This window comes from Curcuma longa, chromosome 8 (assembly GCF_044706935.1).
Source record: "Curcuma longa cultivar G26 ecotype Majalengka, Jawa Barat chromosome 8, ITB_CL_G26_1.1, whole genome shotgun sequence".
Taxonomy (NCBI): domain Eukaryota; kingdom Viridiplantae; phylum Streptophyta; class Magnoliopsida; order Zingiberales; family Zingiberaceae; genus Curcuma; species Curcuma longa.
Window position 1 is genome coordinate 13388545 of NC_133868.1, and position 27658 is coordinate 13416202.

The window sequence follows — 27658 nt, forward strand, 5'->3', positions numbered from 1 at the left end:
TATTCTTTTACTTTTTCTATTTTTTCTTCCTTTGCTATTGCCTTTATCTTTTCTATTTTTCTTGTTTGTTAATTATTTTGGCTCCTTTTTCATTTTATTTATTTTTTTCATCCTTCGAATCTTCTTCTTTGTCTTCTTTATATTTGTGATCTTAATGTAGTTTAGTTTTGGTTCTTTTGAATCTCCTTCGTCTTCTTTGGTGTTTCTTATGTATCTAATCTTAACATCTAAATATCTTCACATGGATTTTTGTAGACTCCTATGTAATTATAGAATCATCTACGTATTAGATATATAAGACCTTTGACATATCATCATGTTGTATCCCCTATTAAGTTAGATAGATAACCTTAACTATTATTTAGTAAACTAGTTTGGTCATAATATATCCGAGAAGTTAAATTATCATTTTGTCTTCAATTTATTCTCTCTTTTCTCCACTCAATAGATACATAATCTTAGTATTTCATCCTATCATTTGTTAATCATTTCGTTGTGGTCATAAAAAGGTTTGAGGTGCATTGTTGATATGTAGAATGTATATCCTAATTAAATAAATTTTGCCATGCACCCAACCATGTGAATCTTTTCCATGTAGTTGTTGAGCATGTGGAATTTGTGATTTATTAATAAAATAGGGAAGATAGTAGATACACAATATGAGTTAGAACACCATGTTGCTAATTATTTAGAATATTACATGTACTTTAAATACATTATCTAGTTAGATCATCTTTTAAAGTCTTCCATGCAATTGAATGATCTTGCTAGCTATTTATTTTATTTGGTATATAACTTTGATTAAAGTATAGATTAATATGTATTTAATCATATAGAATTACATGTAGTTAATTTTTTTTCATTTTCTTGAGCACACATATATTGATCACCTTTAGAAGTTATAGAAGTGTTTTTAAGGTACATGGAATCTTTTTTTTATCCTTTCCTCCCCCTTTCTAAGCTCGTCTTATATTTCCACCCTAAACCTATGCAAACCTAGCCAATACTCTTGTTCTTCTAAGTTTCTCTAGTTATAAAAATTTAGAATAAGTAATTAAGATTTATGTAGTGGTTTTGATGATAGTCATATAAGGTTAGCAGAGCCGGTCCTGGTTGGACAAGGACCCTGGGCGAAATTTAATTTTTGGGCCCTGACATATTATAATGTCAAAGTAAAGTTTGATGTTACTATTAAGGAAATAAATAATAATTAACTAGCAACTAAGGGTTACGCCCTTATCAGTATCCTTCCTTTGATGCTTTTACCTACATTAGCGCAATCTACCAAAATGATCAAAGTTCATAGTTGTACAAGCTCATGGACTATAAATAAATCTTAGGCTTGAAATAGTTGTACCATATGTTTTTAAGTCTTTTCACAGATTTTGATCCCACCAATTTAATACCAACAATAATTAAATTTTCTGAATTTCTGATACCAAAATTGATAGTAATATTGTCACCCACGTAATGTTTTTTCAGATTCCGGAAACACTGATTTAACAAAGCTGAAATGAACTTCAACATATTTTGTTGCTCAGTAGAGCTTTTACATTCAGCTGGGAGAAAGAATTCCAATATGTAATCATCATCTCCCGAGAGATGCTTCGTAAGCATATGGCAAGACATCCAGCTAACCCAAACATTCTAGCATAGTGTACAAGAGGATACTCACTTTTACAATACTTGGTAATATCTCCAGAGAAGCATGGCCTGAGCAATGCAAATGCCCTACCAGCCACCCCTTGTCCCTTCTGTAGATGATGTTCTACACAAGCTTCTCTAAAGCCCCACTGGTGAGAATCAACAATATAAAAAGCAACATCTGTAGTTGACATGCAGACTTGTCCCATGCAACTTCCATCAAAGCTTGAACAAGTCTTCTTAACCCCACCATTTATATTTTAGAATGCTAAATTGCTACCTATGTGAACGTAGTAACTACTGATTCCTCCATTTTCTTGTTTCCAAACACCTATTCTGAGCTGAACTAACTCCTTCACCCTTCACCTCCAGTTAACATTTCTCACTGCAAAGCAATTTCTCCATTCATAAGAGCTTAAATTTCTTCCACAACCTTCTATAAAGTATCTTGTACTTGTGTTGAGTCAATGCTTCTACTAAATGAACTTCACCATGATTACCAACTTACTAGCACAACAGTGCATTACTTCTAAAATAAAAATCCAAATAATCCTTTCAGACACTTGTGTAAGTATGTGCAGCAAAAAGGTTTCACAAAAGTTAAGTCAGTGAACGAAATAAAAATACATCTTAATCAAAAACAAGAGTTAGAAGGCAAGAACACCAAAGTACAATGAGATGCCTTTCTATACAAAAACATCTCAAGTTATCAGATTTGGTCAGGAAGTCAATGTCAATCTTATATATCAAACAGCTTCCTGATATGATTTTCCAACATAGTTTTGTGATATTGAGTGATGATGTTGGAAAAGTGTGATAACATGGATAGATATTACCTAAGAATTGTCTTGTATAGTTAGCATTTTTGTAAAAAAAAATTATGATATTCTTTACTTTGTAACCAGATACCAGAAGTGTATTCACATTTCGAAACCTAAGGATGTGTTTCCTATGGGGAGGAAATGAGGTGAGAAAAAAATATCAATACTGAGAAAAAAATCTGTGAATATCCAATAAAAATATTCTGTTCCACATGTTTCCTATGAAGGATGGAAAATCACTGGAAAAAAGTGATGTCACCAATAACAGACAACCACATGAGTAAGTGATATCAAAAAAATTTTCCACTAGTTTTGGCCAGATGCGCTTTGGCTGATTTGGAAACATTTAATCCGTCAAGAAAATTTTCCCTTCAACTTTTTACTCCCAAGGAAACAAGGAAAAAGTTATAGTTTCTACCTTTTTCTTGCACCTACTTTTTCCATCCCTAACTTTTTCAATCTTAGGAAAAATGACCAAAAAATTATCAGGAAGGAGCAAAAAATCATCTTACATCACAATATCACATATTGATAATATGTCCTGCATCATTCCAACTTCCTTCATTGCATTAAGAATTTGTCGGATAATATCATATATCTTTCACAGACCTCTCTCAACTTTCTTGCCATAAAAAGCCGGATTAAAAATCATGACTTTATAACATTATAACAAAGCAAATCATTTATGAAGCTGAAAAAGAAAAACAACACGAATTTGCAACAAAATGATCTCAAATCATCATAAAATCATGGGTTCATAATCACCACAAGTTTGCAGTTTGTCGTGTGTGTTCTCTCCGTCGGAGTGCGCTCTCGAGATCTGCCGTCGGAGCAGCCCAAGGTGCGACGGAGAACAGAGGCCCTTGGATCGGACCAGTGTGCGTTCTCTCCCTGCGCGCTGAGCTGTGTGATCCAGTGGCGTGACTCGTCACTTGTGAGCTACTCCGCGTCTCCGCCTCAAGAGGGACATCGATCGAATCTTGGGCATGAAAATGCCTCAGCCGCCCACTGGTCTAGGGCACTTAATTAAAATTTTGGGCCCTCTTTAAGGTTTGGGCCCTGGGCGGGCGCCCTCGTTGTCCTGGCCCTGATTGCATCTCAAGTTGATCCTTTCAAGCTTAAACAAATTAAGCAGCTGCATTTATAAAATTACAAATCTGTGTCATATTTGACGACTGCGTCTTAAGTTTATCAGTTTAAACTTTTTAATTGTTGAAAAATATATATAGTTCGATCGAGTATTTAAATCTCGCTAGCTACAAACTGTTTTATAAATTAAATTCCCATTTAAAAAACTCAACTTGGAGTATAATTGGAGAAAATAAGATCTAAAGCATCTTTTCGTAAATTAATCTATGACACCTCTGGCCTAAAAGAAAAGGAAAAAACTATGGGAAAATTAATAGAGATCTTAAACATCTTAATTTCATTAGAAGAAATTGAAGGAGCATGTAAATATCAATTATGATAGGCTTTTTGGTAAAGTGCTAATTAAACTATATATATAATTTGCTTCATTTGTCTAATTAACTATTTTGCTTCAATAATCAATCGCACGTAGATTTGCTGACACTCGGAGCTTGGTAGACACAAAACTGAGTACAATCTATCCTTTGACTCTATAATTTTCCCTGTCCATGAATAAATAAAAATTAAATAGATATATATATAGTTATATGTGTTATAATTATTTTCAAAAGGGGATTAAAATGATTCTTAAAATATTGAAACCGAATTAAAATGATTAAATCACTAAAGGGTAAAGAATTGATTTTATTTCCTGTTCACACATAGGGTTCATCTGGAGGTAAAATGGAAAAGGGTGTTTTAAAAAGTTAAATAGATATTCTCATTTACTCTGCCTGTTGATACATATCTTTATATTGCTTGATCTTTTATTTCTCGTACTGTTGATATTTCATCCTATTGATACTTAACCTTTACATGTAAACTCTACTATGATACCTTAAAAAATAAATAAGATTTAATTGGATTTAAGTTGGTCGTTTAGACCAAATCGAAAAGATATATACTGAGAATGTAACAATTATGATAACTGATGAAAAAGATATAACGTAAAATGAGATAAAAGAAAATGATAAATATTAAAAGGTGTTAACTATGAGCCTAGTTTTTGTCATGCCCCGCACGAACTAGGCTTGCCGCAATGCTAGCTTCGCTCGCCGCGCGTGAACTGTAACAAATGTTAGAGCAAAATACAGAGTAAAACTAAATAACCTGACTATATGCATACCTCTGGAATAACTCCCTTAGTGTTATGTACATATCTCAACAATTAACCTGGAGTCAAAGAAAAGGGAGAGTGAGCACAAAGTGCACAGTGGAGATACGAAAGACGTGCATGAAAATATTAATAAAAAGATCAACAACATCATGTATCTTTTATAATTTCATGTCATTCGTCTTTTCTTTCTTTTTTTTTATTTAATATCATCCGTTCCTATTATTGTCTTATTTTATTCGATCACTCAATACGATTTCTTGAATGGGTAAACGACATACAATCTACTCATCTAGAATGTGTCGTTTAGGAAAAAGGTGAACAACCTGCCTTGCTTTCACCTAATACAAACATATCACATATTTACAATTATTCCTTAACATTCATCTTGTATTGTCTTCTGAATTATATTCATTAGTTCTCCTTAATTTCTCATTTTTCAACATTACACACATTATAGTCTTATTTTATCTATCACTCAGCATAGCCTGTTGAGTGGGTGAACCACATATAACATCCTCAACAAGGATATGTCGTATAAGTAACGATGAATGACCTGCATTCCACCTAATATGAACACATCCTGTATAAATGAAAATCTCAAGGTGAGCGACCTGCAGCTCATTCGAGAAGGATGCATCGTATATAAGAGTAAACGACCTATAATCCACTCGTAATGAAAAGCATCGTATGTATGCACATATACATGCATAAGTTGGGTGAACGACCTGCAATCCACTTGATATGAAATACATCATGTGAATGCACATATACAAACACATATAGATATATAGAATGAACGACCTGCAATCCATCCGAAAAGTGTCTCATATAAAAATAGGATGAACGACCTGCAATCCATCCCATGAGATGCCTCACATAAGAATAGGGTGAACGACCTGCAATCCACCCTGTGAGGAAAATTTCATCTCAATTTGTTCAAAGTTTAGGCACATGCAGAAAGATTCGAAGGCTCTTTCGAATTGCGGAGCAAAGAGTTCTATATTTATAGAGTTATTTTCCTCATTACTCTGATATAATTATTCTCAAATCTTCTATAACAGAAAGAATTGAGATCCATGACACGAGAAGTATATTCACTTCTTAATTTACTTAGTTTGAGAAGTCATATATCTTCTTACGAGCACCGAGCCGAAGCTTTCTCTCGTATTATTTGATTTTTGATAATAATATCATTTATATTATTTATTCACTTTAAATTCTCATGAGGTTTGAATTCTCTTTTAGGAAATTATCTTAAAATTTTCCATATCTCTCAATTTCCAAATCTAAATGGCATTGATCTATTTTGATAAACAACACATATAAAAGGGCAATCAAGTACAAAGATATGATCAAGCAAATCGAAGTATATACAAGCATGTACTTTATTTTTCTTCTACCATATAGAATATAAATCTTAAATAATTCATTATCAATATTTTCTATCTCATACCTAATTTAACATTGATGAGGTCATTCTTGTTTTCTAACCTATCGATGTAGACCTATGGTAGTAATTACCCACTAAAATGAAATCTTAATACAAACAACAACAAGCACCGTACACTGTATATAATGGATTCATGATATACAAAGATAAAGAAAAATCCAAGCTATGAAATTCTTGATGGTTGTGAATTGTCAAACCAACAGAAAAATAATAAAAAGATCAAGCAGAAAGAGATCCAGATTATTATCTCTTAAAGCGTAGGTTTAATCATGCACGAAGGAAATCGAAGAGTCAAGCAAGAAAACTCCACCTCAATGGAAGGGTTTTTCGCCGTGGGGCGTCGGCGACGTGACGATGGTAGCGTGACGACAATGGCGCTAGCTACAAGGGCATCCAACGACCACGACGACGTGCGGCGACAACGACAATGACGATAGGGAATAAGGACGACGATGGCGCCGGCGGGAGGAGTTTGAGGGTGCATTAGGGTTTTGGGGTTAGAGAGGTTTTAAAGACCTTTTATTTGCATTTTTGTATAAAGGTCCAACAAGTTTTTAAAATTTTTAACTAAGGTCTTTTGAATTATTTCAAGATATAACAATTTTTATACCAGAGTACTGGACCGTACACCTGAGGAGTGGTGGTGTGATGTAGCCCTCGGTCCAGAGCACTGACCACCTATATATTATTGTGGTAGAGCACAGCCCTCGGTCCAGAGCACTGACCACCCACATATTATTGTGGTAGAGTGGAGGTCCTGCCTTCCACCGATGAAGGCTATTAACCCATATATTAGATAACGTATGCAACAATATATTCTGAGGAGACTGTTAGCCTATATATATATATATATATATATATATATATATATATATATATATGAGATATTACTAAATTCTGATGATATTGACTTCTGTTGTGCACTTTTTAATTAATTATATAAATATTGATACTGTTTATAACATTTGACCATATTGAGATTATACTGGTGATGATACAACTTGTTAATTTAAATAACAAAGATTGATAATACTGGTGATGATAGATAATAATAATATTACTTGATTTCAGATAATAATAAATGACGAGAATAATAAATAGATATATATACAAATATGTATATTATGTACCAATGGAAAACTATACAAGAACATAAAATGACAATATGAAATTATAATCCACCCTAATTTCTTGGCTTCTTAATTAAGATTAAATTCATGCACATCTTTTCTGATTATCCACCTAGCCTTTGGCTAACTATCTATATTCTTTGGCTTCCAGATTTGCAGACACAGATTTAATACTACCTTGGTTCAGTTTTTTTAGAATTGCTCAGAGACCTTGACATGCTGCGTTTCGATTTGGGATATTTTACTTGCACATAATTCACCTTAAATTCACGATCCGTGTGGATTGGCTCACGATATAACAATTTTTATACCAGAGTACTGGACCGTACACCTGAGGAGTGGTGGCGTAATGTAGCCCTCGGTCCAGAGCACTGACCACCCACATATTATTGTGGTAGAGCAGAGACCGCGGTCAATGTTTATCCTGTCTTCCATCGATGAGGGCTATTAGCCCATATATTAGATAACGTATGCAACGATATTCTGAGAAGGTTGTTAGCCTATATATATATATATGAGATATTACTACACTCTGATGATATTGGCTCATGTTGTGCACTTTTTAATTAATTATATAAATGTTGATACTGTTTATAACATTTGACCATATTGAGATTATACTGGTGATGATACAACTTGTTTAAATAACAAAGATTGATAATGCTGGTGATGATAGATAATAATAATATTACCTGATTTCAGATAATAATAAATGAAAAGAATGATAAATAGATATATATACATATATGTATATTATATACCAATGGAAACTATACAAGAACTTAAAGTGACAATATGAAATTATGATCCACCCTAATTTCTTGGCTTCTTAATTAAGATTAAATTCATACACATCTTTTCTGATTATCCACTTAGCCTTTGGCTAACTATCTACATTCTTTGGCTTCCAGATTTACAGGCACAGATTTAATACTACCTTGATTCAGTTTCTTTAGAGTTGCTCAGAGACCTTGACATGCTGCGTTTCGATTTGGGATATTTTACTTGCACATAATTCACCTTAAATTCACGATCCGTGTGGATTGGCTCACGATAAGCTTGGGTTGGTTCGCGGATTGAGAAAGTTTATTAATTTATTTTAAATTTTAAAATTAAAATAAAAAACTCAATGAATTAATGAGTTTAATCCGTCTAAATTACAATTCAAGTTTAAAATTTTCAACTTCATCAATTTAAATTATAATCTAAATTTAAAATTTTTAATATTTTTAATATTTTTTATTTTTCAACATGTCCGTGGGTTAGCCCGTCTAACCCGCAATCCATCTTGAGTTGGGTTAGAGTGGAGATTTTTCAACTCACCAAGTTGGTGGATCGGTCCATTCCCCTCTAATATATGATAGATTTTTAATGAATTAGTCCACTTCGTTATGAAATGATCCGTTTGACAGCTCTATATGTCATATATTTATAATTTTTTGAATATATATAGTCAGGACATCCGAATTTGAAATTTCATGACACTACAAGAAAATTGTCATATACCCAGCTACGGCGTAGGTAAAAGCATGAAAACCGTAGGAATTTTCCTCCAAACGGGGAACGCATTTTTAAAGGATGCTGGGCAATTTTTTTCTGGGGATTGTGCCGCCATTATGCGCTTCCCGATTTACCCTGGTGGTCGCGTGGAAAATTTTAGTGGGACTAAAAACGGGCCGACCACCCCCCAGAGATGTAGCTACTGGGTATAGATTATAACCACATTTTTTATTACAAAAAATCTGTTTGACAGCTATATATGTACATATATTTATAATTTTTTGAATATATATAGTCAGTAATACTGAATTTGAAATTTCATGAGAAAGAGAACCATTTCGAACAATTTTTACAAAATAGAAGCTTTTAGGCGCATCAATCCGTGTTTTTTTAATACATATAATTTCATTAATTTTCATCCAAAGAAAAAAAATAACTAACCAAATATTCGAGCTATTCGTTTCAATAAACAATCAATCTGCTATGACTTAGTTCTATTTACTAGAATTTGAGACTACAAAGCTCGATTTGAGCAGAAAGGTGGTTGCCCTACATAAAAGTTCGTGGTTGTTTGTTTCATATATCATCAGAAAAGCTGAGATATGAAGCAGTATGACTTAATAATACTCTGATGCTTTTACAAAGTTGTGAATCCCTGGAATAGAAATCAAAAAGATTAGCAATGATGTTTCCAAACCAAGGAAAGGAAGAACAAATTTTAGCAGAGAAGTCAGATTGAAACACCTAATACGATGCCGCAATTGGATCAACAATGCAGATTTGTCTAAAATCTGTCATCGAGGCATCTCTATCTTTCCGGTGGTTTCTTTCTTCAAAATGATTTCAAACACGTCGATAGGTGTTTCCAACAATGGTGTTTGCACGTGGACGTAAAGAATGTGCTCACTACAAGAAATTCACGAAATAACGACGGAATTAGAGACGGAATTAATTATAATTAGCGACGGAATATTCATTTCCGTCTCTAATTAGAGACGGAAATTAATTTCGTCGCTAATTAGCGACGGATTTATATTTCCGTCTCTAATTAGAGACGGAAATTAATATTCCGTCTCTAATTAGAGACGGAAATTAATTTTCCGTCGCTAATTATAACGACGGATTTAAATATTCCGTCGTTAGATAGAAATGAAAATATTAATTTCTGCATTAAAAAATATTTTAGCGACGGAATATTGTATTCCGTCGCTAAATTAGAGACGGAATAGAAACGTCCGTCGCTAATATAGCGACGGAATTTAAATTCCGTCGCTATTATCGCGCATTTTAGGGTTTTAGGGTTCCTGATCCTTTTCTTCTCTCCTGCGCGAACAGCTTCTCCTCTTCTCCTGCGCGAACTCTCCTCCGGCGTCCTCTCCTCCCGGCGAACTCTCCTCTGCTGTCCTCTCCTTCCGGCGTCATCTCCTACCGGCGAACTCTCCTCTGGCGAACTCTCCTCTCCTCCTCCGGCGTCCTCTCCTCCCGGCGTCCGGAGTCCGGAGATTGGCGTCGGAAGAGGAGGAGGTGGAGGGTCACACGATGTGCTCCAGCGTAGGAGACGAAGGCGCTACTTCATCGTCGAAGCCGATCTGCGCCATCTGTTACGAAGACCTGAAACCCCTCGCCGAACACCTCCAGTGCATCCCCGTCTGCGGCCACGTCCTGCACGAACTCTGGTAACATCACTTCTGGAAAACCCAATTCCACTTCTTTGAATTCATGATCTCATGGATTGGGAATCAGCTTGCAGCAATGGCTCGAGTACTGCCCCGCCGGCCAGAAGGCGGCCTGCCCCATCTGCAAGCAGTCCTGTTCGCGCAATCGCCCTACTCGGCTCTACTTCCAATCCACCACTGAAGAAATTTGTTCTTTTCTTTCGTTTACCAAGGTCTCTGTCTGGAAGAAATTAGCCAAACAGGAAGAATCCAAAAGGGAAGAAATCAAGCTAGAAAGAGATCGCATGCAGCAGTTTCTTTGTGTAAAGACAGAGGTAAAAATGAGTGTTCCTTTGGTAGCTTTGATAATCTGTCTTCAAGGTTGCAATTTTGCGGCTTCCTGTTGCAGGAGTTGAATAGGAAGTCATCAGAGTGTGCAAAACTAGAGGAGAGGAGTTTAGGGTTGGCTAAGGAGCTTGCTACGCTTAAACTGTAAGAGAAGCTTATTCTTTTGCGGCTTCTCAATTTGGATAATGATCTCGTTGTGATTTTTCTGATAGTTTAGTGCAATGGATGTCAATTTGGAAGAAGGAGAGATTTTGAAGTTTGCATCACTTGGAAATGGGCGTAACCTTGAGAGTACGATAGATGTCCTGCGGAGGTCTCTTGCAGTGCGTAACAGGTATGTGTTATCAATTTCAAATCATATACAAGATTTGTAGATAAATGCCACATATTATTGGCGTTGACGCTGTTCTAGCATCATTTATTGATATCAACGCTAACAACAAATGATGGATCATGCTCAAATGGTAGGTGCTTGAAGCTACAACCTCAAACCACCCTCTTTACATCAAAATCAGTGGCTTTGAATGCAGGATCAGATTATTGGAAAGTCATACAGTGAAATATTTTCTGTTATAGGAATAAAACATTAACTTTCTATACGCTATGCCCTATTTTCTTTGTTCAAAATGTGCAACACTAGGCTTGCCGAACTGTGTGCTGGCATACAGTGAAATACTTGTCTGTTGTAGGAATAATACATTAACTTTCTATACACCATGGCCCTATTTTCTTGGTGCAAAATGTGCAACTCTCGGCTTGCTGAACTAATGTTCAGCTGCACACAATGCAATTGAAAGTCATACAGTGAAATCTTTATCTATTATAGGAATAATACATTAACTTTCTATGCATCATGGCCCTATTTTCTTGGTGCAAAATATGCAACTCTAGGCTTTGTGAACTGTGTCGTTTTTGCACACAATGCAATAGGTTGGTTGGCCAGATTTGAAATATCAGTTCTCATTATCTTTAGAAACATGCATGCTAAACAAGGTGGATTGATATTCTACAAAAGGCTTAGTTGTTGGCGGGTGGTAAGTATTGGTGTTATTAGTACTTTTTAATTCATAGATCCTCTTCTTCATATTTTTTTAGTCTAATTCACAGGTGTGGTTTGGAGGAAATTTGGTAGAGGAGGCCTCAAGTTCTGCTATATTTGAAGGATAAAGTTCAACAAATCAAGGATAAAGAATACTCTCTAATTTTATAGGTATGCTACTGGTGTATGTTATGATTTGTATCTTATTTTAAACTAGCCAAATGGCCTGTGTCCCTGAAGTTGTTTTATAGGAGTAGACTTGAAATTTTGTCTAGTGTTTACCGAAAAGATATGAAAAATAAGGACCCTGTTTGCATCCAAATCAACTTCGGGTTCCATGTTAAGTTATTTGCCCTTTAAAATATGACTATCTTTTTTCTACTTCTGTTGAACTTATAAGCCTATAATTGTCATTGTCTGCATCATTAATTTTTCATTTTTTAAGAAAGTCTAGAATTATATATTTTGGTCATCATTGCCAGCAGGCTTTGGAATTATCTAATGGAATTATCTATTGATGTTTTATGCAGGTATTCAAACTAATGGAATTATCTATTGATGTTTTATGCAGGTATTGCTTATTCATCTATTAATATTTCATCTTTCAGAAAGACTTATATAACTGCTGTATATAAATTTAATGGTCGACATTGCAGTATATAAATTTAATGTTTGATGTGGATCAATAGCTGTCTGCAAGGTATGTTAGTATTTTTCAAATAGGTTGTTATAATTACATTATTACTAACCTATCTTATTTTCTTTTTGTAGGATCTTCTATTTTGGCTGGGCTCGTTTTTGTAAGATTTTATATTTAGATATTGTATTCAGATATTGTATTCAAATGCGCATTTTTCAAATAGGTTGTTATAATTAAATTATTACTAACCTATTTTTATTGTCTTTTTGTAGGATCTTCTCTTTTGGTTGGGCTTGTTTAGATAAGTTTTTGATATATTATTGTATTTTGTAGGATCAGTGTATCTAAAGATTTGTGTTGTATTCAGATATTATTGTATTCAGATTGTATTAATATTGTATTCAGATATATTGACATGTCGTGTATTCAAATATTGTATTAGTATTTTGTTTTATTATTATTGGGTTATTAATGTATTACTGTTATATTTGTTTGATTGATATACAAACAGGAAATTCAAAAACAAAATTAAAATATATAAAAAAATAAATTATTAGCGACGGAATGATAAATTCCGTCGCTAATAAACTTTTTTTTTTTTATTTTTTTTTAAAAATTAGAGACGGAATTTAAATTTCCGTCTCTAATTAGAGACGGAATTTATATTTCCGTCTCTAAAATTAGCGACGAAATTTAAATTTCCGTCTCTAATTAGAGACGGAATTTATATTTCCGTCTCTAAACTTAGCGACGGAATTTAAATTTCCGTCGCTAATTAGAGAGTCGCTAATTTTAGAGACGGAAATATAAATTCCGTCTCTAATTCTTAGAGACGGAAAAAATAGTTCGTCGCTACTTTTAGCGACGGAAAAAAATTTCCGTCTCTAATTAGCGACGGAAATTTAAATTCCGTCGCTAAAGTGACGTCAGCGACGGAATTTTTCGCGACGGACGATTTCCGTCGCTATTCGGTCGCTAAGCTCGATTAGCGACCGAATAGCGACGGAAATCGTCCGTCGCTATTTGCTTTAATTTTTGTAGTGTCTGACAATGTTACTGTTATATGAATCTAACTTCCGACCTTTAGCAAGAAACCTTTCAAATATATTTCATCTGTCACTAGAGCAAATAATTGTTAATATATTTGCATCTCTTAATGCTTGCACGGATGAGTTGTACATATCTAATAAAATCACAAGGCTTTTCTTTATGCAAAAGTATTCTCCAAAATTATACACATAATTTATCTATTATTTACACAAAAACTAAATTATATTTAACATCCAATGATTTGGTTAACATAAACCATAAAAGGATTGCTAGTGTGAGATTTAATAAAAATGTTTGTCAATTATTTAGTTGAAGGCTGAGACAAATTTGAATTTAAGTTATAAATCACAAAGGAATAGTATTGAACGTTTCATAGATGACATTAAACAAAATGACAATAGATTTTAATATGTTCAGTATAACAGTAGGAGATATCGACAACTTGGACACTTTAATTGCCATAATAGAATGGAATAGGCGTAGCTTGCGATACTCCAAAATTAGCAAACAATATTGAATTCTGAAGCACTATAGTAAGTGTGCAGTATGATGAGGGAATCACCAAAGTAGAAACACAAATCAGTAGTAGATTGTATATCAATAGGATCACTTACCCAATCATCAAAATAAGCATGTAACGTTAGAAGAAATGATTCTAAGGAGAAGTCAGTTGATTTTGAGGGGAAAACTATTCTGGACCATTAAGTTATTTAAATCAACTGTTTGATCGACTAAACCACTTTCAAATCATCAACTAAGATCAAATTTGGACTCCTTGCCCTTCTAGGAATATTTATATAGTATTAATTTAACAGTAGTTTAATCCCTCTATTTAATTGGACAACATTTTGTCTTCTGTGAATTCATAAGATTACAGAACAGTTTAAACAGCACGTTTGATCAGGGCATTAACCAGACATGAATCAGAATTCTGTTTTTTCTTTTCTTTCAGAAATATGTTCAGCATATGAGCCAGAAGGCAATGAATTTTGTTCACTAATAAATAAAACTAAGAAAAAGGACCTGACCTACTTCTGTAAAATCTGGCGACCCATGGAGCGAGATCGTGTTATCTGGGTCTCTCTTATTTTCTTCTCTTCTCCAACGGCAAAAAATCTCCATCTTCCTCTTCTGCAATCAACGAGCAAGAACGCCTTTCTTCTTATCCAACATAACACCCCTAGTTGCTGCTCTTTTTCAGCCACTAGTCGTCGATAGCCTCGCCGTCTTCCTTCTTTCTCTCCTCGTTTATTGCCCTTGCTGTTCTTGTACCTCGGCAGCAGCCGCCGCAGCTTGCCGAGGCTAGCTGAGGCCATCAGCATAGAGAGGAACACAACCTTAGTTTACTACCTTCTTTTCCAACAACTACAGCAGCCCTTAAAAGGTATATTTTGACCCTTTTCTTTATCCATTTTGTAGTTAGGATGGTTAACTAGATCGGAATGGAGATCTCATGTAGAAATGCTAAATCTTACAGGGAAGCGAGATCAAAATGATCATTTGACTTTGAGTCGTAGATAATATTTAAATTTTATATTATTGTTCTTATTAGATAGCATTTCGATTATTTGAGTTATTTTTGTATTGTGTTTGTAGATACGAATTGGAGTGAAGCACGATAATCGTCTACCGATACTCAAAGTTTTTGCTATAAATAAAAATAGATAACTTCTATCTTTGGACTCATATATTTCCTTATACATGAATAAATAAATAAATGAATTATATATGTGTTTGTATAATTATCTTTAAAAAATGATTAAAATAATATTTAAAATAATGAAATATCTTTAAAATAATCAAACTATTAGAGAATAAATAATTAATATTACTTTCTATTCATATGTGGAATATTCATATGAGGATAAATTAGAGAAAGGGTTATTTCAAAAATTAAATAGACATTCTGTATTATTCTTCCATTGATGTATGTTTTTATATTACTTGACCTTCCATGATCCTTGTTATTTGTGTTGTAGATACTTGTAGCATCTTGATTGATATCTTTTACTTGTGAATCTTACAATGATACTTAAATCAAAACACTTCATATGAAATTAACTTGAGTTGGTCGTTCAGACTAATTGATAAGATATATATTTCCGCCAAATACCGTGGATGATCAAACCACTGGTCGACGAATGGACTGACGTACATGTTCCTCGGAGATAGTCACTAGAAGGGATGAAGGAACCAGAAAAGCACTCTAAAAAAAGGGTTTGAATGGCGTCGGGTGGAGGGAGGATCCCGACAAGCCACTCCGATATTCAAGTTAGGGTTTTGTGAGAAGAAAGAGATTAAATAGTTTGGAAAAATAGGGTTTTGTATGTGCATACCTGTGCCTCGGCATGAATAATCTTTTATAGATTTATCAATGTATCCGTCTCCAAAACATCAATATCCGTTTAAGATATATTGTGAAAATACGTGCTACAGTTTATGGTACACTTCGATATACGTGCTCTAATTTTTTATGTCTTCCAGGATATTTTACTTATTTTTTTAGAGAAACAGTCTTAGGGTTTCATGATCTTACGGGCAAGTCAGCTTTTTGGGCTCAACATAAGGCTTAGATGAGGTCGAAGCATAAGATCGAGCCGAGGTCAGGACCTGAGACCCATTACAGATCGAGGTCAGGATTTGAGACCTATCGAGGGTATGCGCATGCAACTGAGGTTGAGACATGAGGCTGAGATGAGGGCGGTGCATGAGACCGAGCAGAGGTCGAGATCGGGACTTGAGATCTGGTAGAGGTCAAGGTTGGGACCCGAGACCGAGTGGGGGTCGGCACATGCGGCCGAGGTTGAGATCCGAGACTGAAATGAGATCGGTGCATGAGACCGAGCGGAGGCCGAGGTAGGGACCTAAGGCTGCCATAAGGTTAATGTATAAGAACGAGTAAAGGTCAAGGTCGAGATCTGAGGTTGGCGTATTAGACAAGCGAAGGTTAAGACCCGAGACTCGATAAAGGTCGAGGTCAGGACTTGAGGCCGAGCAAAGGCCAAGGTCGAGATCCGAGACCTGAGGTTGAGCTAAAGTCGACATGTGAGAGGTTGAGGTCGATACCCGAGACTCGAGGCCTTGATAAGGTTGGCCCATGAGATTGAACCGAGCAGAGGTCGGCGTATGAGGTTGGGCTAAGGCCGGGATCCAAGGCTTAAGGCTAAGGTTGGGCCTACAGGATCCAAGGCTAAGATCGCCAACTAGCTACCATTCAAGATTTGTCTAATCCTCCTTCCTCTAGCTTAATAGCTCCACATGACTCTAGGTCGGGTCGGGTTGGGTTCTATCCCTCTCTCAGTGACTGTATCTGAGGAAGCGATCACTTTTTACGCCGAATAGGCACTTGCTCGGATTTAATTTGAGATTATACTCTGTAAGGTATTGCATGTCTCCTTGACATCACTAATCAGGTTTTCAACCTAAGCTAATTTGATTAGTATATCATTCACGTATACCTTGATGTTGTGGCCTATCTAGTGTCTAAGACCAATCCATAAGTCGTCGACAAGTAGCTCTTGTATTTTTCAACCGAAAAGGCATAACTGTATAACAAAAACTCCCGTCAGATGTGAAGAAACCAACTCTTTCCTGATCTTTCTTAGCTAAAGAAATTTGGTGATATCCTTAATATGCATCTAGCATACATATGAATTCGCATCCCAAGGTCGAGTCTACTAGTTGATCGATTCTAGGGAGCGGATAACATTCCTTGAGGCAGACTTTTTGAGGTCCCGGAAGTCAATGCATCACCATTTGCCTCTGGGCTTCGGTGCCAACACTATGTTTACTAGCCATATTGGAAATTAGACTTCTTGGATGTGTCCGACTTTGAGGAGTTTAGTGATTTCACTACGGATTACTTTGTCTTGCTCGGGTCCAAAGTATCTTTTTTTTATTGAACATGTCGAGACTCTGAGAGGATGCTAAGTCAATGTTCTATTATGGTGGATGCTACCCCTGTGACTTTATGAGGAGACTAGGCGAAAATATTATTGTTCTGAATGAGACAAGCGATCAACTCTGTCTTAAGCTCCGGTGCCAAGGCTACGATTTGAGTGACTCTGTCAGATAGACTAGGTACAATCTGTACTTATTTGTCGTGTGTCAGTTGTTGGACAAGCGTTTCTTGTAAGGAGTGTATCTCTTCGCATGAAATTCTCCGCATCTTTTTAAGGTTTGTATGAACCATCCGGTATAACACTTTCAAGAGACAGTCTTATCCCTACTGACTGAGCTTATATGATCGACCACCGGGAATTTTAACTTCTGATCAAAAGAAGAGACCACCGCTTGAATGCGTTGATTGTTAGCCTTCCCATAATGAAATTATAGGAAGAGGGAGCATCTACTATTGTGAAGATGGTGTTCCGAGTTTGTCATAAGGGCTCCTCGCCTAAAGAGAGAGGGAAGTTGATTTGGCCTAACGACTATATTTCATATCCGATGAATCCGAATAGAGCTATCGACATAAACCTTAGTTCTTCTCGGTCGATCTGCATTCTATCAAAGACCACTTTGAATTACGTTGACGGAGCTTCCTGTATCAATGAATACTCTAGCCACATTGTAATTTGCTATCACCGCATGAATTACCAAGGCGATATCGTGAGGAGTAGTGACTCTTTACAAATCTTGTGGTCTAAAGCTAATGATGAACCCTTTCTCTTAGCATCTCCAAGTGCCTATACCGTAACTTTCCAGCCTTCCAAATCTTTTTTAATCTAGTTGGTCAGGTTATTCAGGTTGGTTGGGTTATCTGGGTTCGGGTTTAGGGTTTTTGAGTTGTGTTTGGATTGAGATGTTTTTGTAATATTGTTGCTTTGACCCGACCCGAATCCACTCGACCCACCCGAATTGACATCCCTAGTAAAACTTTAAAATTTATCTTAATTGATGATTACACAGATAAATTCTAATTCCAACATATAAATAATATTAGATGATCATAAATATACATTTATGTATAATTTGAGAACTTAAAGAAGAATTAAAAGTTGCAATAATGAATTGTTCTTCTTTGACTTCTTAAATAAAATTAAATTCATGCACAACTATTTTGATTATCCACTTAGTCATTTGGTTTCCTATCAAGCGCAGACACACTTTTAATATTATAGTTGGTTTCGCTTTATATAGAATTGCGCACGGATTAATTCCTGATTTATTTTACGTTTATTTACGTTTTGTTTCATATGTCATTTTATATGTATCGTTTTATTGTGTATATGATATAAATAAAGTTGATACATTAATGTGTAATTCCAATGAGATCTCTTTTATTACTAGGAATGACACACCCGGGATGTGACAATTGTAGTTGGGATATCTCAGAAACAAATTTGCAATAGAAACCGTAATGGAAAAAATAGGGAAACATCAACTTGTTAACTAAAATTAAACTTGTTCAGACAACTAACTCTGGTCACCAGAAACAAAATGTAAATGAACAAACAAAGCTTCAGCAATCGATCAAGGATCTAAGATAAACTAGATATGATTCATGATCTTCAACTTCCTAAAAACTACAGATATAATAGGTGAGATCTTAGAAAAAAGAAAATTAGTAACACAAACAGAAAAAGGATAAAAGAGGAATGTATCATATCTACTTGTCGTTCAAAATTAAACTTGTTCAAATAATAATAATAATAATAATAATAATAATAACAATAAATAGATGTGTTCAGACAACTTTCCTATAATCTGCAGGAAAAAAGGTAAATTGATATCGATCATTAGACAATCGAGAGAGAAAGAAAAAGATGAAGCAGAGATACAAAAGAAACATTTGACCAAAAAAAACGTAGCTAGAGAAGAAGAAAAGTTAAGTTGATTACCTGGTTAAAGTTGTATCCTGCTATCGATATGCAGAAGAACCAAGAAGACGACTTGACTTTCTGCGTAGATGTTGCCTGTGCTTTCCTGACAATAAATCAAGAAGAACAGTTGACTTTCTGCGTACATGTTGCCCTGCACGTTCCTGCCAATTAATGGGATCTGCATTGCATTATAATATGACCGTCGGTGTCATGTGCGGACCTGTTTGACTTTTTCTATGATTGATATCCAGCTGGATCTGCACATGACGCATTAAGATACAAGAAAATTATTGCACTTTTAATTAATATTTAACAGTAATTAACCTAATTCTAAGTATTATTTATTATATCATACCTAGGTATTTCCCATCAAACAGTAATTAATTAAATTATTATATATATAGTTCATAATAAAATTTAATTTAATCCTAATTTATTTGTCATTTCTTTGAGAGTCGAGCTATTACTTAGAAATAGTACGTGTACTAAAGGATGAAAATAACTAAATAGACTGTCACATAAAAGACTTTAAGAAGGACAAGTATTGATCAATTTAAATCAAGTAAACATATATATATATATATATACAATATTTCAAGAAGGCCAGTTGACTTTCTGCGCAGGTGTTGCCTGCACGTTCCTGTCAATTAATTAGATCTGCATTATAATATGACCGTCGATGTCATGTGCGGACTTTTCTTCCTTTGACTTTTTCTATGATTGGTATGCAACTGGATCTGCACAGGAAGCATGCATTAAGATATAATTTGAAGTTGTTTGTTGTCTCACACAGCGCGCAACACTTATCGAATTGAAGGTTTATACAATTAATATATAGATTTGATTCAAATCAAATACAAGGGACTGATCTCCAGTTTTATAAAAAGCAACTTTTGGAGCCACCCAGAAATTAAAGATCGCAATACAAAAAACTGAATGCATGCATGCAGAAGGGAAAGCAAATTTACATATAGACATGCATGCATGCAACCATATATATATAATATATATAGGAAGTAGTTTTCGAGCATGCATTATCATTAGCTAGCGTCGATGATGATGATGAATCGATGTTAACAGTTCATGTGCTAATTAAGGGATCGGATGGTCGGGCCGATCGATCGAGGAGATTAATTAATGTTGCACAAATTAAGTTCCGGTGCTCTCGATCGTTAGTCTTTTTGTTCTCGATCGGTCCTCCGGCTACTCCCTGTACTGCTGGTCGGCCGGAGAGGATTATATTCCAACCGAGGCCGGGCTTGAGTCCCAACCACCAGTCAATTAAGATGCATGTTCAGTTATCGATCGATGATGAACATCTAGAAGAAGCTAGCTACCAAGAGATCACAATTCTTCTTATTTTTAAAGAAACAGTACGATTATTGCAAAATTTCAATACAAATATATGTTTTAATTGAATTATTAGTCCGCCAATTTCCTTCACCCACAGTTTGGTGAAGCATTTTAATGGCAAGAAGAGGACATTCTGGCACAATTCAAATTGAGGATTTGAATTTAAAATTTTCATGAGTGTAGCATACATAAGGGTTCTAATTAATATTTTAGGTCCATGTTTGCAAAATAGCTATCCAAGTATGATCACCACACTGAATCGATCCTGGATCGTACTGGATCCAGGATCAGAACAAGAAGAAGGTGCATAGGTTGTAGCTCTAGGAAGGTTAAAGACTTGTCTTATTTGAACACGTCATACTTGTTTCATATATATATATATATATATATATATATATATATATATATATATATATATATATATATATACAAGAAGAGAAAATTAATCACACTTTATAAGAAAGTATAAGCCTTGTATCGACTCTTAAACTTGAGATGTACAGATAACATAATGGTTTAATCTTAGCAATTCAAAGTTGTAACCTCAAGGTCACATGGCTCACAATTTTTCTATAGAGCTAGCTTTTTTGCTATGCGACTAAAATTGAATCTTTTTAATTATTAACACAGATCAGATTGTAATAAACTTAAAATTCTAGAGGACTTAAACCTTCGGGTTTAATATAATTTTACCCATTTTCAATTCATAATTTATGTCTACTAGTGGGATTTCTAATGTATCACTGCACTAGTCTACTAATGGAATCATGCTCTCATTTTGGTTTCATACTTCTTTTCTGGCTTTGCATAATTACTAATGCATGGCTTTTCAATCTGCAGCAGTCTTTTGATGCCATTGCCATGATCGGCAATGTAATCTACTGATCTGCAACTTCATACTATGAGTTAATAAACATCATTTGATGCAATTGTTTTTTATTAAGTCAAATTCATTTTAGTTTAGTTTGGTTGATGGCTTGGTGTAGCATGTATCAGTTCTTTTACATTTAGTTAACAAGCATTTCCAGAATTGATGGATACTTCACAAGAGAACGCCGGCCTATAAATTCTGTGCTTTGATTGACAAGAAATTCCTAATTTATTTTCCTTTTTGCAGGAAAGGAAAAGTGTTCAGAAAAATGTGCTTAAGGATACATACATTAAGCTAAACTCTCTGTTTTAGAGGTGAAATGAAATGAATTTAAAAATTTATAAGCGGCAACTGATATTTCTGTTGAGTGGTTTGTGTCTTTGATATGTTGCTTTGATTCTTTATAACTCTTTAATTTGTTCCATCATATTTGAGAGAATAAAGTGAAAGAAATTTACCACTATTAGTGAAGTTTCACCGATTATATTCGACAATTGTGTTGATACGAGACACATACAAAGAAGTCAATGGGAAAAATTCCATCTAAATTGATACAACGATTGAACAGCAGATGAATGTGAGTAGAGTACAAGTAATCAAGAAAAAACATATAAATGTATCTTCTCAATGAGCATCACAAGATGAATGTTAAACCATACAAACGTTGAACAAAATATACGAGCTTATGAGATCAAATACATGGTTGGAAATTCTTATAGATTTGTTTGAATTAATACTGAGACAAATCAATTATCAACAAAAGGGGAGGGGGAAACTTGAGGAAGTTGTAACTGCACTTCAAATATATAGTCTCTATTCATATATTTCACCAGAAGCTATAGCTGCACTTCATATATATAGTCTCTCTATTCATATATTTCACCAGAAGCTACCATACTGGAAGACAAGTTTGATCGTCACCTAATTCTTGGTAGCAATATCTGCTCACTGTTGGATATAACAGACTCTCAAGAAAGATCAACAAATTGAATGTTTTCATTTAATCAACATAAGAAAGATATATATTACCTCAGGTATTGATAATGCATATGATTATCTTTTCATGACTATAAGTCAACCTGCAAACATTTCAAGAGTTCAAAAATAATCAAGAAGATTAATTTACCATGAAAACAAATAATATAAAGTGGAAATAGATAAATATACTCATTATAGTTTTTGAGGAAAGCTTCAAATAATAGAAGATGAGATTACACTATGCTTAACCAGCCATGATTATAACCTTAAGCATCCCAAGAACATCAAATTTCAGTAATCCTTTTGCAACTTCAACAGAAGAATCAATCGCTTTAGAAATCAGTTGTGTTTTAGAAATGTGGCCCTTCTAATGAATACATCAAGTAAATCAGTTGTGTTTTAGAAATGTGGAAAACAACACAAAGTTGAGTATTATCTGGGCATGGATTCTTTCTCTTTTTGGGTTATTTTCAAAATGGAAACAGAAACTTAAAGCATAAAGATATGACTAGGTCTTGTGCTTAGTAACTTGACCTTTTGATGAATGATCGGGTCCTGTGCTTGGTATCATATATATATGTGTGATCATGTGGAACTCCAAAACCTGCTGCTGACACAGTTGCAATTTAGTTGAGCCTGAGGTGATACGTATAGAACACAAAATAAGCAACACGAAGATTATTAAATAGCTTAGAGAATAAAATGGGCACAAGCAATTTGAGAAAACTTAGTCGATTCCATGGCATGGTAAGTGATAATGAGGTGATTCAATAAGCAAACACAAGATGCAATATGAACAAAGTGGCGATTCCTTGTTAGCATTAACACACCTGGGCCTGGTCCTCTTCATCCGCTCTAATATAAATTTTACGGATGTGTTTGATGTTAGGCCAGTCCCGACCTATGTTCTCTTGGCAACGCTTCTTAAGCTTTGCACTGCATCCGTAAATATGCAGTTCCTCCAGTGAGGTAGGCATCCTGGGCAGTGACTTGAGTTTTGGAGCAGAAAATATGTAAAGATACTTGAGCGATGAAAATCTCTCCAAACTTGCGGGTACCAATTGCAGATGAGGAATCAGTTCCCATGCTAAAACTTCTAGAGACTCCCGACATTGCAACAACCACTCCTCTATCTCAGAAGATATGAATTCAGCGATAAGCCCTTTAGAATTTTCTATTTTGAGAGTCTTTAGCTTTTCTGGAATCGGCAAAATGGGTAGATAGAAGATGTTGTCGATCTGAATCTCTTCGAGTGAAGGTAATGTTCCCTTCTTTTTCTTTGAGGCATTTTGTTCTGTTGTTGCTGCAGGATTTTGTAGGCTGGAAAATGTTGTAGCGACTAATTTGGGGCAGCACATAATATACAAATTTCTGAGAGATGCAAGTGCCGTCAATGACTCCAATTCACATAATTCTTCACAATTACAAATACTCAATTCCTGCAACGCTGTGAGATTATGCAGATACTCTATGTTGGGAAGAGAGACCAAATGATGGCAAATTGATAGTGTCAACTGTTTGAGGGAGGTAAGGCCTTGAAGGCATCGACCCAATGACTCTTGCGAAATGTCCGAGTTTCTAAAACGTAGGGATACAAGGGAGGAGGGAAGGATGCTAGCAGCAGCTATATTACTTGCAGAGTGATCAAAAACTGAGGAAGAGGATTCCACATGCTTCCTTGTCTTGTCTTTTAAAAATTCCTGTGATTCAACCTCAGCAGAGAGGAATTTCGGACAATCAAAAATACACAGATATTTAAGAGATTTTAAAATATATAAGCCTCCTGGTGAAGTCAAGGTTTCACCAGCCGAAATATGCAACCTTCGAAGTGTAGTGAGATGTTCCAGCTCAGTTGCTAACGGAAGTGATGTCATGCCCTGTGAACAACTTACAAGCAAGTCAGTGAGCGAAGTAAGACCTCGTAGATAACTTGCCAAATCTTTGTGTTCATCAATTTTATGAAGTTCAAGATATATCAGTGACGATGGAAATATATTATCATCCTCTTCACCAATTGATCCAATCTGCACAATCTTTGAGGAGTGACGTATTTTAAGGGACTCGAGGGACATCAGCTGCTGAAATCCTGCAAATGTCCTAGAACCGTTAAAACACTTGTAGAACCGTGGAAGAGCTTCTAACTGCAAAAATGGTATGTAGAGATCAATTATAGACAACGGAAGGTCAGGAATTTTCTTTAATTTGGGACACATTTCAATTTCAAAACTTTTGATATGAGGGAACCATATATAGTCATCCGCACCATTCCATTCCTCCCAGAGGGGAAGGTCACGAAATTCAAGTTTCTCTAAAACTGGAAATTGTATCTCAATCTGATCAGAGAAGTGACAACCCAAACTTCTTATAGCTTTCATGTGATACAATCTTAAAAACTTAAGGCCAGGCAACTTCCATAGAGGGGGTAGTTCTTCCCAACATGTACAAGAATCTAGCATAAGATATTCAAGCCGAGAAAGAGATAGAGTATCCATCCACGGTGCAGACCTACCACCTTTGTACTCTCTAATGATGAGTTCTCTAATAATCGCAGGAGAGGGTTGTAGAGCCGCCAGAACCTCCTGATGATCAATGCCAGGATTACTTACTTCATTCCAGCACAGTTCTAGTCTTGTGAGATAACGTTTCTTGACCAAGTTGACCATCTTGGCCTCTTCAAGACTCTGCACATTGGAAAGTTGCCGAATACTTAATTTACGGAGATTATCCACATTCATTAACTCATTTATTCTATATCCTGGTTCTGTGCCCACAACGAAGCATAATTCCTGGAGGGATGTCAACTTTCCAACTTCAGCCACTGAGAAAAGTGCATTATCTTCTACTTTGTATAAATGTCTTAAGTTGGTCAACTTGTTTGCATCTTTTGCCCGTCCGAGACCAATTAGAACTTGTAAGAAGTAGAACTTACATTTTGAAAGTGATGGTTGTGGTAGCACACACTCTGACATTTCCAGAAATCGTAGTTTTACAAAGTCACTGATGCTTTCCCAAAGTTGATAAGGTTCAATGAAGACATCAGAATTTATACTGAATACTCGAATTCTTCTTAATGATTTACACGTGTCTCGAATAAAATCAAGAAGTTGTTGAGAATCCCCATCATACTGTATCCAGAGGGTTCGTAAATGCTGTAATTTGCACATCATCTTTGTTAGAACATGGAATTGAGCAGCGGTACTGGCAATAGATAAATGGCGGATGGAATCCAAAATGCAACTGGGAGCGCCATGCACAATTCTACAACATTCATAGCGTGAGACATGACAAGCAAGACCGCTCAACATATCATGCATGGTGTAATAGTCTCTTGCAGTATCATAGAAAGATTGATCGTCCCAAAATGGCCTCTGATTGTAAGTATGAACATCAAAGAAAGATTTGTTGCACAACATATCAAAGTAGCAGTTAGCTATGTCCTCCTCATCCGAGCCCTCCTCTGATCCATCCGAGTAAATTAGGCCTGCTGCCACCCACATACACACTAGCTTTTGCTTATTTAATTTGTAATCTTGAGGAAATATGCTGCAGTAGGAAAAACACCGCTTCAAGTGTGACGGAAGCATCATGTAACTGAGTGTAAGAGCTGGAATGAATTCGCATTTTGAATCTTGTGGTATTTTCCACACTTCACTTCTTGAAATGCTCGTCCAATGATCTACTTCCAGTTTACTGTTCAACGCTCCTCCGATTGACTTTGCTAGAAGAGGTACGCCATGCAATTTCTCTATTATTTCTTCACCGATTTCTTTAAGCACTGAGAATTTACTTGGGTCTTGACAAGCAAATGCATGCTCGTAGAGGAGTGAACGACATTTATCATTTGGCAAGCTTCGCAACATCATTGGCTCCATTGTGCCTCCTCTGATTACTTGTGCGACCATCTTCGCAACTGATTCGAATCTAGTTGTTAATAGTATCCAGCTACCCTTTTGGCCATATAGCAGTGGAGTACATAGTTTCTCCCACTCAAGCTGTTTTTTGTCATCCCAAACATCATCTAGGACAAGTAAAAATCTTTTGGAATGTAACTTCTCCTTAAGCTTCACTGGCATTAGTTCCAATGGCCCAGATTCAGATTGGCGGGTTGAATATTCCAGAATTTTCTTCATAAGACTGGATGCATTGAGAACAGGTAAAGAGTCACATACCCAGATTGTGATGTCGAAGTGTTCCTTCTTCACATTTTCAAAATAATCAAAGACTTGTTGAGCCAGCGCAGTCTTCCCCATACCACCCATCGCAACCAAAGGAAGGCAATGCACATTCTCACTGATCTGAATTTCAGATTCTTCCACCGACTCTCCCAGCAAATACTGAATGATTTTCTCTTTTTTCTTCCTCACGTCCCTTGAATGATAATACAGGCAAAGGATTGGTGATTCTACTTGAATGATAATACTCCATTTGTCCAATGCTGTTGCCATCCTTTTGCGTCACCAGTGTTAGAAAATTCTGAACATCTGAAGCAGAAGCAGAGGTGTTCAAGTTCTTCACGCATGTTCTTAATCTCCCAAGAACATCATCACATTTTAGTAATCTTTTTGCTGCTTTAACAGAAGCATCCACCGTTCTAGAAAGCATACTTTTGTCACTGTTAACTTTCTTCTCCAGTTCAAGATATTCCATATCATCCAGCACTTCCTCGGCCTCCTCAATCCCATCCCTGAATTGACACAACCATTCCTTTAATGCTGGATCAGAAGATTCATACATAGTTAATCTTTCTTCGGCAAAACCAACAACTGCTTGGATCTGAGGAAGTCTGCGTTTGAGGCTTTGCAATTCTTCAAGCAAGTCGGTTTCCCAGTAATACTGATCTCGCACATAAGTAGTGGCCACGTCAAATAGTTTATTGATGACACAACTTGCACCAGCCTTTAACAGTATTGGCGAGACTACGTCCATAGTTGCTGCTAAATTAGATAAATTAGTGATTTTAGATAAATTAGATAGTATTCATAATCATCTTTCGTCTATTAAAAAAAACACATAGTAGTTGGGATCTCAGAAACAAATATGCAATAGAAATAGTCATAAAAAAAGGGAAACATCTACTTTAACCAAAATTAAACTTACACTAGTCATCAGGAA

The 27658-nt window shown here is 35.6% G+C and overlaps 2 protein-coding genes across 4 annotated transcripts; one reads left to right on the top strand and one right to left on the bottom strand.

Moving 5' to 3' along the window:
- The first annotated feature begins 10262 nt into the window (after nucleotides 1-10262).
- Nucleotides 10263-12944, top strand: LOC141834124 (uncharacterized). Of its 3 annotated transcripts, none has more exons than XM_074721573.1 (7): nucleotides 10263-10466; nucleotides 10534-10780; nucleotides 10855-10937; nucleotides 11011-11127; nucleotides 11901-12003; nucleotides 12489-12632; nucleotides 12745-12944. In XM_074721573.1, the coding sequence occupies exons 1-5, from the start codon at nucleotides 10330-10332 to the stop codon at nucleotides 11923-11925; spliced, it is 609 nt and encodes a 202-aa protein (XP_074577674.1). In that variant the 5' UTR covers nucleotides 10263-10329; the 3' UTR covers nucleotides 11926-12003; nucleotides 12489-12632; nucleotides 12745-12944. The 3 variants fall into 3 exon arrangements, with proteins under 3 accessions (XP_074577674.1, XP_074577676.1, XP_074577675.1); XM_074721575.1 differs by having other exon boundaries at nucleotides 12489-12532; XM_074721574.1 differs by lacking the exons at nucleotides 12489-12632; nucleotides 12745-12944 and adding an exon at nucleotides 12404-12423.
- A 9148-nt stretch (nucleotides 12945-22092) lies between these two features.
- Nucleotides 22093-27531, bottom strand: LOC141833643 (putative disease resistance protein RGA3). The gene is given in 4 exon segments (XM_074721127.1): nucleotides 22093-22516; nucleotides 22598-22647; nucleotides 23081-26898; nucleotides 26900-27531. Coding segments are annotated over 2 exon segments (4104 nt in total). The 5' UTR covers nucleotides 27473-27531; the 3' UTR covers nucleotides 22093-22516; nucleotides 22598-22647; nucleotides 23081-23367.
- Nucleotides 27532-27658: the final 127 nt, after the last annotated feature.

Coding starts and splice junctions, on each gene's coding strand:
- LOC141834124 (XM_074721573.1), top strand. CDS start 10,330: ATGTGCTCCAGCGTAGGAGACGAAGGCGCTACTTCATCGTCGAAGCCG. Junction 10,467..10,533: donor CACGTCCTGCACGAACTCTG/GTAACATCACTT, acceptor ATTGGGAATCAG/CTTGCAGCAATGGCTCGAGT. Junction 10,938..11,010: donor GAGCTTGCTACGCTTAAACT/GTAAGAGAAGCT, acceptor CTGATAGTTTAG/TGCAATGGATGTCAATTTGG.